Source organism: Rhododendron vialii, chromosome 10a, assembly GCF_030253575.1.
Source record: "Rhododendron vialii isolate Sample 1 chromosome 10a, ASM3025357v1".
Classification (NCBI taxonomy): domain Eukaryota; kingdom Viridiplantae; phylum Streptophyta; class Magnoliopsida; order Ericales; family Ericaceae; genus Rhododendron; species Rhododendron vialii.
The window spans coordinates 4,230,564-4,243,586 of record NC_080566.1 but is presented as its reverse complement, the minus strand read 5'-3'; the positions used below and the strand labels follow the sequence as shown (position 1 = coordinate 4,243,586).

Genomic DNA, 13,023 nt, shown 5'->3' with positions numbered 1-13,023 from the left:
CACAAGATTAATTGATACCTAGGTATGGTCATATCCTATCCAACCCGACTAGCTCCGATCCCTGCCCCGAACGGGTTGGAAATTCGGAAATTTTTTTGGAGATCGGGTAGGATCTGGAAATGATTCTTAAAAACTTTCAGAGAACAAGTAGATGGTTGATATGTAAATCCCCGCCCTAAATCCGCCCCGACGACAAAATTTCAAAAACCCCACTAAAGACTTGAAAGGGTGGTGATATGACTTACGAGATTAATCAAATTAAAATTTGTACTTTAGGGGGTTTTGCAGTGTGGAATGAGTCAGTTGCTTTAATCTTCTGATCAACGGCGTATCTTTTTAACATATTCTTTTTTAACAAAATGTCGGGCTAGCTTATGTGCACCCCGACTAATCTTGGGTTACTGAAATTAGCAACCAGCCAAACCTCCAGCTAACCGAAGGTTTGAAATGTTTGGCTTGCATAATATAGTTTTACGATATTGATCCACATAACTTTAACTGTCACTTCAACAAGTTATACAGATTGCCATACAAAAGCTTAATTGTAACTAAAAGAAGTTCTTGAGATTGCCATACAAACACTATCACTGAGCCCAAGACTTTTCTGTCTATTAGTAACATACAAGTGCCTTACAAAACTGAAATCAACTTCAAAGTCAGCAGAGACAGATATTGCTTACAAATGCCCTAATATTTCTAGAACAGAAGTGTAAGTTCCAACGATAACAATCGCAATACCCAGTAACACGATGAACTCGATAACAATGGGTTCAAATCCCAGTCTTCGGTAAGTGCCAGATATCTTCAAGTAACACAAGCATGGAAGTATAATCGAAGCTGTGACGCTCAGAAATGCTCCGACAAGTGACATTAGATCCCCGAAAAAGGGGATGGACAGGGCTACGATGACAGTGCTGATCACCAAGGTGGATCTGATCAAGAAGCTAATCGGCTTTTTACTGTAGTATGCCCGGAAGCGATTTTCGATAGCGTTCACTATTGGTGTTACCATCAGTGCATATTTAGCAACAGGATTGACTAAGGTGGTGTATATTGCCACTTTTGAGCTGAATGTTTTGGTTGGGAGGTTTAGTGTTATCTGCGACTGTACGCTGGAACCAAACATCAGGAACCCAGCTACTGCCATTGATGCATAGGTAACAGTACAGAAGAGAAAGCATAGGAGCAACACCTGCAACAGAGCAAAACAGAGTGAAATTTGGTAACACAAACCAGTGGCGACCCCAGAATTCAGTATGGTGGAGTCATTACAAAATAGACCCCACAAGTTGAATAAAATCAAACGAAACTCTACAAAATGAAATTATCATCAAAGTGCTTGTTTTTAAACTCATTGAATTTTCTCCAATTTCTAAAATCTCAACCCTAACTAGTACAGTATTTTCAGGGTGTTTTACTCCAAAGTAATAACCAAAAAGATTAGGTTCTCTCAAACGATTCAAGCACTTTACCTTGGAGAATTGCTTTTTGTTTTCCATGGAAGTGTAAAGGGTGGGAAAAACTGGATGGGCACAATAGCAGAATGCATATAAGCTGACGGCGGTAGGTATTCCCTTCCAGTTGAGGAGTGTTCCTTTCTGTTCAAATCCAATACCATCATGCGCTCCGGCCCACACAATCGAGCCTAAGATGATAACAGAAGCTAAAACTCCGCTAGCAGATATAAAAGAGATGACGTTCATGTTACTCAACCAGACTGTTGGCAGTATAACGAGGGCGACAATTACAACAAACATTTGTTTTCCACCAACTGGTACTCCAGCAATCTCAACTCCCACACCCGGCAAGAGATTTTGTAAATTGTCACCTTCTAGAATCAAGAAACCTGTGGCAACCAAGTAGAGCTCCATGTTCATGAAAACCGATACCACCATTCTTCCCTTGTTTCCAAATGCTAGCTCGCCTATGTCTGGATAACTTCTAACGTGTGGATCTACATCCATACATCTCTTTATTAGCAAGCCGGTATAGAAGGTGACAGCAGCGATGACAAAAAGTAGTAGTAAGCTCAACCACCCTCCTGATGATAGTGCATAGGGAACTGAAAGTATTCCGACACCTGAGGAATAGAACAAAGAGGATTTATTGTAGTTTCTTAAGTCAATGTAGTACAGAAAATTTATTTCTGAAGAAAATTGGTAGGGGAAATGAGAATAGATTTGAGAGTGCACAAAGAAGTCTAACTGGTAAAATGGTTTATGGAAACTAACAGTACTATCAGTTGTTTTCTGCAGGAAAGCTATTATAGAAACAGGATGGATTTCACTTACTCATTACCAAAACTAGAATATCATATTTAGTGATCAAATTATTCACGTCCATTAAACAGAACTACTACATTCTCTCTTCATCCATTTTTACGACCATTTGTTCGGGCGGCTTAAGTGCACCTCAATTTATGTCAGAGTCCGGACCGAGCAAACCTCCAGTGGCTCCAAGACTTTTTCAGGAAGAACAAAGACTAAAAAGAGGAATACAAACAGAAAGAAGACTGGCTTTTCCCTTTGATGAGAAGGAGCTTTTGATGCACCCTCTTAAGTCAATTGTTCATATCTATTTGATAATTTACTACCTTTTGTACGCATATCAAAGACAAGCAGAAAGGGAGATTTCTATAACCTTATTTGGCTCAAAATTCCTTAGTTTCCGCTAGCGAATAAAACTTTATAAACCTTTCTTAGACCCTCAACTACATCCCACATGATTTGCCCATCTACCCACTGCTTCAATCTGATCAAGATTACTATGAACAAACAGTTATAAGTTTCTAACAAACCCCAAGGGGTTTGGTCAAGTAAGCATGCATGAGAAAGCTAATAAGTGTTTGTCCTCCTTGAGGTCATTAGCTTCATACGGAAGCTCGCCCGGACATCCGGTTATAAAAAAAACAAACGATTCTAACAAGATGGTTGTTTGCGTACCCAAATAGCGAAAACTTCAGCAATTACGAAAATTACTTGTATTGGGCTTCAATTCATTCGATCTTTTTTTTTTTCTCAGCAGCCAAACAGGGTGCTGTGGGTATATCCTCAAACAGGGAAATCAAGAAACGGCCAAAATGTTTTCTGAAGCGCTTCAATCACAATCAGTTCCTATAGCACAGTAAATCTCAAAGATCTTAATCAGAACCTAATGGATTTGTAATTTAACTAAATCTATTCATCTTATGTCATATAGATTACATGTCAGATCCCTAGATCAAATTAGGTAGACAAAGAAAGTGGGATTTGCAATGTAGGGGTCCAGTGGTGGCTCCAGACCATAAAGCAATCAACCCAATTGATAGGGGGAAAAAAGAGCAAAAAAATCACAAACAAAAATCCATCAAACCTGACAAAGCGTTGAGTCCATTGAAACAGGTCTTGAAAAAGGAGGTGTTTCCCTCAGCTTCCTTCACACAGAGCTTGTCCTGCTCCTTCTCATCCTTGTCAACCAAGAGTGGTATTGTTATGGAATACCCATCTCGTGGTACGGCATCCATTGTAGATACTCTGTCTGTGTGTGCGCGCGCGCGTGTATGAGAGAGAGAGAGAGAGAGAGAGAGAGAGAGAGAGGCAGTGATAAGTGCAACACCTAATCCGAAAACTGGGCAGCTACCTCTTGAAATAGCAAGAGAGTAGAATAAGGAGTTTTTTTGGGTGGTGTGATGGAGCTGGGGAATTCCGTGTATTTATATAGTACAAAGTACAAACATTAATTTTCTCCTGTGGGATTTGGGGTCCGATCTCTTATGTTCCGAAAATTTATGTGATTTGGGGTCCAATCTCTTATGTCTCGAAAAATTTATGTGCTTCTGTGCCGAGGATTTTTCCAAACGTTGAATTTTTTATGTTTTAAATTCAACGGATAAAAAATTTCTTGGGATACAAAAATTTTCGGCACAAAAAATACTGTCTTGCGGAATTATCCCAAATGACGGCCAAGAATGCATGGAAAATGTGTTAAAAAAAGGCACACCATTGGACACATCGTTTTCGACACCCACTCGGCTGCTTCATTACTCACATGATTACAACGAAATAAATGGCGATACACGGCACTACATTCCAATCTGGGGAAATTATTGAGGAGGCCACCTTGGCTTAACTTTTTTAGAATTTTTAGGCCCACTCTTTTCAAATGACTCGAGTGCATAGCCCAATATACACGCATCTCAATTAATTCTGAAGCTTAATCGATCTCATCGCCGACTTATGGAAAGCCCATTTAAGCCGGTGTAAAGCTATGTGTGGATTGATCCCAAAGAATTTGATAACACCTAATAAGTTCGAATCTAAAAGCTTAATAATGAGCAAATTCCTAAATCTCAGACGTTGACCGCTTCGTTTTTATGTTTTTTCTTAATTCTTACTAGTTTTGGGTTGATTTTTTTACAATCGCAACATTCCGACACTGAATAAATTTTCACATCAGAATGTTCAAGAGTCACTGAATAATCTCGCCATTCATAATTACAATTTGACAACTATTAAGGCGTGAGAAAAGGACATGCATTCACAGTTTAGCTATAAATACGAAAACAGACATGTTCAAAGCCGTCCGATGTACATGGCCAATTTCACGTGCATCGAAGGGTTCTGCATACATTTGTGTCTGAATCTGTGTCCGCAACACTACTCTTTTCAAATCTCAATGTTGCCGTGTATGATTGGGAGTAGTATTTTTGAATAGGAAGATATTATCTGAAGTTAGTAAGCCAGCTTAATTATTACCTTATGAACTAAAACCTGCCACCTATCATTTCTGAAATGCAATTTCGCCGTGTTTAAATAGGAATTCATTCGGAGTAGGAAAATATTATCCAAAGTAGGGGTCATTCGGCTTGTTTTTTTCATCTTTATTTAAATTTTTTTCGCATTTGTTAGTTTTTTTGTCAATTTTTTTTGAATTATTGCTTCGTTATGACGAGAGAAATCTAAAAAGTAAAAAATTATGATCGAAACCTAAATAATTTTTTGGATAAAAACAAAATTAAGCCAATTTTTTCTTCTTTATTAAAAAAAATTGATTTCGATTGTAATTATTTTACTTTTTAGATTCCTCACATCATGACAAATCAATAATTTACAAAAAAATTGACGAAAAACTGACAAATGCAAAAAAAAATTAAATAAGAAAAAAAAAAAAAAGCCATTTGGCTGATTAGGCCGAATGAATTAATCCTCGTCACCTTTCCCATCTAGTTCAAAGACGTATAACATGGGAAGCCTACCCTATGACGGAACAAGAAACAACAGCAATGATAGGATCGATCTAAAATTAGATCCAATCCAAATGAACTCTTTTTTTTTTGAAGTATATGGTAGAGATTAATTTGAGTTACACAACTTACATACGCTAGCTAAATGAATTTAGACTAGACAATTCAACGTTACTTTGGGAACAAGGGAGATGAATTAGTACTATAAAAATTGCTTGGACGGAGTTATCTACAAGATGCAACGGGCCGTTTCCCGACCGAGTTTGTTTTCGGTGGATATATTATGGGTGGAGATATGATAAATGGGAATATATATTATATGGTTTGTATGAGTAATTATTGAAGACTAGATATCTATATAGTAAGGTTTGTTTTGAGATGGATATAGAATTAACAGGAAATATAGCATTTTCGTAGTTACAAAGCAGTATATGAAGACATATATAATAAAAATAAAGGGAGGTGTCATTATTATATTCGGCTCTAGACGAATATACAATTCAAGAATATCATATCTCTCTTCTACATTCGGGCAACAAACACCGAATATAAGTAGTTCAAAAATGCTATCTAGAGCGACACTATATTCGCTATAGTTATCATCTATATCCCGTTGACGAACGGGCCGTGCATATATTAAGGGTTTACCAGTCAGACTTTAATATGTGTAGTCCAGAGCTTACAAGCCGACTTAAACCCATACTCCTAGACTCCTAGTACTCCAACTAGATAAGGGTTTGGTGGATGGTAGAGCACGACGTGGGGACTTCAGCCCGTCAGAGCAATAATTGCTATAAGGGCATCCGCACAAGCCTTTTTAAATTTTGGACCAAATTATACCTTAAAAAATTATTTTTTTACTTTAGTTACTCACTTTTAAAATATCTACTACATCAGGCTCTTTATATTAAAATTTTGCCATTACAATATTGATTCTTTATTCTTCTTTATTCATGTTTCATATAGTACACGTACAATCAAACAGGCTGCAAGTTGAGATGCAACAGAATAATAATAAAGTAATGCTTACCGAATGAACAGGGGCTCCTTTACATAAACGAGGAACTGTAGCTACTTTAGTTTTCTCCGAGTTGTCAGCGAGGCTGATGCTCACTGGTTTTGGATGACTTTCTCGCTATAATAGCGATAAGAGCTGGTTTAACCAGGTTGGTGCGGATGCTCTAATAAGGACAGGGTTTGGTAATCTCTAGTGGGGTTTTTCTTGAGATTCTTTTGGCAACCTCTGCACTGCACATGTTTTTTTTTTGTTTTTTAATTTACTATTGTGTTTTGTTTTTGCTGTACTAAAGGAACATCATGCGGATCAAAACAAAAAGGAATATCATCATGTGAATGAAATCTTAAACAAGAAAAAGTCTGGGGCACGGATCAAAAAGAAAAAAATATTTCATCCGTCCCTTTTTAAGTGTCCTGCTTCGTAATTCCAACTTATTAAAAAGACATCATCATTACACTTTTCACATCAACTTTTTCCTCCACTTTCCCTATTTACCCATCATCATTACACTTTTACTCACTAACTTTTCAAAATAAAATCTACTTTAGGGACAAAATAGACAATACACCAACTTTTACCCCCCTAACTTTACAAAATGGACACTTATTAAGGGACAGCCCAAAATGGAATACTGGACACAAAAAAAGGAAAGGAGGGAGTAGAAAAGTCTGGGGGTACGCGACATATATATCGTTTAACATTCCGCTGCTTAGTACATATGTGTATATATCATTAGTGTGAAATCTTGAATACATGCAAGGGCGGCGAAACTGTGTTGGGGCTCGGGGGGCCGCATACATGCAAGGGCGGAGGTATGTTGGAGCAGGGGGCCGCTATGTTGGGGCCCGGTCCCGACCCTCCGAGCATCCGAGTTTTAAAATTTTATTTTGCATATACCTTATTTTGAATATTATTCGTAATTATTCGCGTATAACTACTTATAATTTTAATAATTTTATTTTGATTTGATAAAAAATTGGCTATTATACATTCTCATTTCTCAATTTCTTTCATAAATAAAAAATAAGCACATAACGGTTAAAATAGCTTAAAGAAAAAATAAAATCATCGGTATTTTTTAACATCATTAGGCTAGAATTATTTCAATAAAAAAATGTAATGCATTGAAAAATAAAAATCTTGTGATATATTAAGTATACGTTCCGATAAAAATTATATATCTATTAAGCCGGTCCCCTAGAATCCTAATCGTGACTTTGCCACTGACTACATGGGTTGCTCGTGGTTAAGTGGTATACATTTAATGTACACCAAACCGAACATTGTACCCATAGTTGTGCTCGATTTTATTCTCCGAGTTTGCAGAAGTGCAGGTATACATTTAATTCTCAGCATCTAAAAATAGATTCTCAGTATCTTTTCTTTGAAGGGCTGCTACACACAGACCAAGGCGCATAGAGTGTGGATAGATTTTTTTGTAGGGTCCACTTTGGGTTCCATACAAACGATCCGACTGCTCAATAATTGTAAAACACTTTTTCAAAGGTTCCTATGAAAAATCAACTCAATCCGATACATATAGATTCTCGATCCAATCTCTAACTTTTCATTGAGATTTTTGGATAATAAAAAGTTAATTAAATGATTGGATCGAGCACCTATAGATATCGGATTGAGCTGATTTTTTTACAGAGACCCTTGAAAAAGTGTTTACATTTATTGAACGGCTCGAATCGTTTGTATGGGACCCATGGTAGATCTCACAAAAAAATCTATGCACAATTTGTGCAAAAAGTGTCTATGTGGACAGACTTTCTATGCTTTTCTTTTGTTCAGTGCATCTTTCTCAGATCATTAAGTTAAAAATCTCGAAATGAGTTTTAATTATTAAAAAAGGTAATGATTTCCAGACTTCTCCCTTTAATACTATATGCACTTCATTTCTTGTCTTTTAATGACACTTTTATGTGTAATTTTTTTCACTGAAACACAAGAAAACGAGTGCATGCATTAAAAAAGACAGTGTGAAAATCAGTTCTGTGATGTCGTATTTGAGCCTATTCAATGTTCATACATGATACATTCAAAGTTTTCTAGCTTGTAATCATAAAAAAATTGAACGGGGAAAATATTGTCCATATACACCATTAAATAACTGAAAGTATTCCTATTTCCGTTGTCGATCATTTTTAGGCCAGGATTTCTATAAACAAGTAAAAAGGCTTTCTTTTTTATAGACAACAAAAATTTATTAAAACTCGACAAATAGTACATCGAAGAGAAGATCAAATACTAGCCACAGAGATTGAAGCATAGTATGAGGAGGCCAATTGGCCAAAGGAGAAACAAGAGTAAACAATGCGTTGCTGCTTTTTTTTATTTTGGTAAACAATGCTTTGCTGCTTTAACCTACTAGGTTGGTTGCACATGCATCCAATCATGTGAAGATCTCTCAATTTCATTTGACATTTCGAGTTGTTCGATTTCAGACCTTGATGTATTTGAAATTATTGTGACAAATTAAGTTGATCAAACATCGATAAAAACTTGGTTGGATTATATTTCTATAAGACAAATGGACGGTCAAAATATGACTGGTCATATGTGTCCTGGAAACTAAATATGTTTCATTTAGATCAATACTATTGTCCGATCAACTTAATTTTCTGGTATGAATAATAACAACTCAAAACTTCTAGAATCATCTAATAGGATCATATATACTGAAATCGTACTTTCCGTCACATAAAAGGCCACGTGAAAAATGGTCAGACAAGAGAAATTTTTCATTGTGAGAAAAAATGATATTTCAATTGTAGGGTTAGCTCATGACTTCTCAGAATAGATGAATTTATTCTGGGTTACATCCGCCATCTCAACAAATGAATCAATAGGATTCGTTTTCAATGGAATTTTTTGCATTCACAGATTCTATCGCCTCTCGATTAATGGGTCTGCATTCGACAATGAAGCTCTTAATATAATTTATTCTAGAGTCGATCTTCTCAATCTTTATTGGCTCAGAGTGTCTTGATTTTTTTGTTCGATTCTAATCTAAGCACACATTCATTTCAGTATGAATCAATAAATTTTGATGTTGTATTACATTGCCTTTTATGAGATGACTCATGGATCTAATTACATATTGAAATTCTATATCATCAATATTCTTTTTCTCTCTTTCTGTCCCCCTTTTATTCACGTCTTTTTTTTTCTTTTTTCTTTTTTTTTTTCATATTTTGCTTCACAACTTAGAATCCAATTGATTTTTCTTTTATTTGGGCAAAACACAATAGCGGAACTAGCCATAGGCTACCTTAGGCTGTAGCCCATGTCTACCACAAAACCCCCCCCCAAAAAATATGTGTGTATATATATGTTAAATTTCAGTCTGAATAATTTTAGCCCAACCCACCATCCAAATGTTTTCAGCCGACAATACCTCGAATTGTGAGGCTTCAAATCCTTAAGTATTTCCTTATTATACAGAGCATTGATATATGTGCTTAATTTTGTACATATGTTGTTAAATGCAAAGCACTGGCTTGTGTACTTAGATTTGTACTGGCTTGTGTGTACTTATATAGAGCATTGATTGGTATACTTAAATTGGTTTAAAGCTGGCTCTTACAATCTTACTCTTTTAGGTTTAAAATATAATGGAATAGAAAAAAAAATCTGAAACGTTTTTTGAGATTTGTTGATGTCTGAGGGTTTTTGCAAGAGTGTTTTTTCATATTCTGCATGTTAAACACACCACTGCATTAACTCTTAAGAAATAAATATCCAATGTTCTTACTCGTTACAATCTGGACTTTCACAATATGAAAGGTCAATGATATGATGGTGCTAGCAATATGTGCGGTATATGGAATGGATTATAAGCCGTGTTTCTTAGAAATTGCCTGTACGCAAACTATATACACTATTTTGCCCACCGAATTTTTTTTTGGGTTAGCCCAGGACAAAATCAATTCCTGATTCCGCCCTCGACAAAACACATTTCAATTGCTACAATATTAACAATATGATCAACACATCCCATCTTAACTGATTTTTTGGATCCAGATAACACAAAATATATAATGAGTTGATTATTAGTAGTTCATAGGAAATCTTTTTCGAATCCTAAGCCTAAGCCGGAAAACAATTCCCTCGTTCAATAAAAAACTGCTCGGATCAAGCCCTTCCCGATCATTTTTTTTTGCTGATTTCTCGCGCATCTCATATTCTAATATTCGAGAGAAGCATACAAACGTACCATCCACATTACAATTTGAATAGAGTTGATTTTGGTCCCTAGTCGTTGGGAATGTTTTGGATGTACATGGTATGCATTAGGTGTCTGATATAGACAGACTATTGTAGCAGCCAGCATTGTCTTCTCTAGCACTTGGTTCGTTTTATGTGTAGTCGCAAGCCGAACCACATGCATTGTCTTCTCTAGCACTTGGTTCGTTTTATCCTTGTATGTTTTTCTTTTTGGTCTTGAAAACGCGGATGAAAAGAGCAGAAGAAAACATGTTTTTGTGGTGGAAATTAAGTGATTAAGCAAAGAGCTAGTAGGTCAACTGATACGGGTCGTTACAATGTGTAACTCATTCATATGCTAAATCAATTTTAGGCCCCGTTCCGCAACGCAAAATAAGCCCTTATTTTTTAAGAAAGCAATTTCAAGCTCAAAAATTATGGACTTAGGGAAATTTAAAAATATGCAATATGGATCTTGTTTGAAAGATCTCGATGAGATCTTTTATACGATGCAAAAAAAATTGAAAAAATATTTTTATTTACATTATTTTTGAATTTAAAAATATGAAATAAGCTGCTTATTTTTTAAGGAGGTTTCTGGAACGGAGCCTTAATCGGACACCGATATCTATCTCATTAAATCACGTTTTCTTGAGAAAAAATAGACAGTGTCATTTTGGTACGTTATCAGATACTGTAGTTAATTAGGTAAACTAATTCTGGGGTTTTCTGCAAAATGAACTGTTAAAAATTTACAAACGAGACTCGCGGTAGACTTCACGAGCAAATCCAAAGTCCTTTCATACATTGTATCATTTTCCGTTGAAGCAGTCAAAGATATAGCCTAGCTAGTGGGATATATGTGGAAAAATTGAAATACTCCTAGCGAATGGGATGGCTGCTTTAATTTGTCTCTCTTCCAGCTTGAGTTAAGAGCAAAATCTCAATTGTGATACGAATGTAAAAGGTCTAATCCTCCACAAGCTAGCTTTTAGATTTTTCCTGTCTTTTTGTTTTTGTTGTTTTCGGTCTGAGCAGCACCCCAAATAAAACTAGCTAGTGATCATCCGATCAACTACTTCGTATTAGATTCACACGTACAAGCGTTATGCCCATTCGATGTACAAGACAAAAAAAATTACAGGAAATATACAAAGATGCAATAGGCCGTTTCCTGACCGAATTTGTTTTCGGTTAATATATTATGGATGGAGATATGACAAACGGGAATTTATATTATATGGTTTGTATGAGTAATTTATTGAAGACTAGATATCTAGAGCATGGTTTGTTTTGAGGTGGATATAGAATTAACAGAAAATATATGTAGCATTTTCGTAATTACAAAGCGGTATATAAAGGGAGATATAATAAAAACAACAGCAATGATAGGATCGATCTGAAATCACTTGGCCCACAGAGTTATCTACATAATGCAATGGGCCATTTCCCGACCAAATTCGTTTTTGGTATATATATATGAGTCATCTTCTTATACGGACTACCTTATTTTAATAAAATACAGACCTTCCTTTTCCGATCGAATTTCGATGATCCAACCGCTCAATGTGTTCAGAACGTGATTTTAAGGGTGCCCGCGAGAAATCAGCAAAAAAAAAGACCGGGAAGGGCTTCATCCGAGCAGTTTTTGTTTATTTTTTATCTAACGGTTCCAATAACAACTGCTCAAATCAAGCCCTTTCCGGTCATTGTTTTTGCAAATTTCATACAAATACCCTTAAAATCACGTTCTGAACACATTGAGCGGCTCGGATCATCGAAATCCGATCAGAAAAGGCGAGAAATGGGAGGTCCACATATAATGTCCTCATTTTAAAGTCCTTACCTGAAGATTTCTGATATATATATATATATATATATATATATATATATATATTATGACTGGTGATATGATAAAAGGGTTTGGTTGAGTAATTCATAGTTGTTTTGAGGTGGATATAGAACTAACAGGAACTTTCCTGTAGCATTTTCGTAGTTACAAAGCTGTATATAAAGGCATATATAATAAAAATAAAGGGAGGTATCGTCATTATATTTGGCTCTAGACGGATATACAATTCAGGAATATCATCTCTCTCTTCTATATTCAATGTTCGGGCAACAAACCCCGAATATAAGTGGTTCAAAAATGCTATCTAGAGCGATAGTATGTTCGCTATAGTTATCACTTATATCCAGTTGACGAACGGACCGTGCAAATATTAGGGTTTACCAGCCGACTTCAACCCATACTCCTAGTACTCCAACTAGATAAGGGTTTGGTGGATGGTAGACCACGACGTGGGGACTTCAGTCCGTCAGAGCAATAATTTTGTTATAATAAGGGCAGGGTTTGGTAATCTCTAGTGGGGTTTTTCTTGAGATTCTTTTGGCAACCTGATCAGCACTGCACATGTTTGTTTTTTTGTTTTTATTGTGTTTTGTTTTGTTGTACTAAAGGAACATCATGCGGATCAAAACAAAAAGGAACATCATGTGAATGAAATCCTTAACCATGGAAAGTCTGGGGTACGGTGGTACTACTGTTCGACACATGTATATCGTTTAACAT

General features: G+C 36.0%; 1 protein-coding gene across 2 annotated transcripts; it reads right to left on the bottom strand.

Annotated features, from left to right (window-relative positions):
- Window positions 1-523: 523 nt before the first annotated feature.
- On the bottom strand, window positions 524-3,672 carry LOC131304353 (amino acid transporter AVT1J-like). 2 transcript variants are annotated; one of them, XM_058331571.1, is made up of 3 exons: window positions 3,352-3,672; window positions 1,473-2,080; window positions 524-1,192 (listed from the first exon to the last, which is right to left on the bottom strand). In XM_058331571.1, the coding sequence occupies exons 1-3, from the start codon at window positions 3,500-3,502 to the stop codon at window positions 677-679; spliced, it is 1,275 nt and encodes a 424-aa protein (XP_058187554.1). In that variant the 5' UTR covers window positions 3,503-3,672; the 3' UTR covers window positions 524-676. The 2 variants fall into 2 exon arrangements, with proteins under 2 accessions (XP_058187554.1, XP_058187555.1); XM_058331572.1 differs by lacking the exon at window positions 3,352-3,672 and adding an exon at window positions 2,943-3,306.
- Window positions 3,673-13,023: the final 9,351 nt, after the last annotated feature.

Coding starts and splice junctions, on each gene's coding strand:
- LOC131304353 (XM_058331571.1), bottom strand. CDS start 3,502: ATGGATGCCGTACCACGAGATGGGTATTCCATAACAATACCACTCTTG. Junction 2,081..3,351: donor TGGACTCAACGCTTTGTCAG/GTTTGATGGATT, acceptor TCTATTCCTCAG/GTGTCGGAATACTTTCAGTT. Junction 1,193..1,472: donor ACAAAAAGCAATTCTCCAAG/GTAAAGTGCTTG, acceptor GCTCTGTTGCAG/GTGTTGCTCCTATGCTTTCT.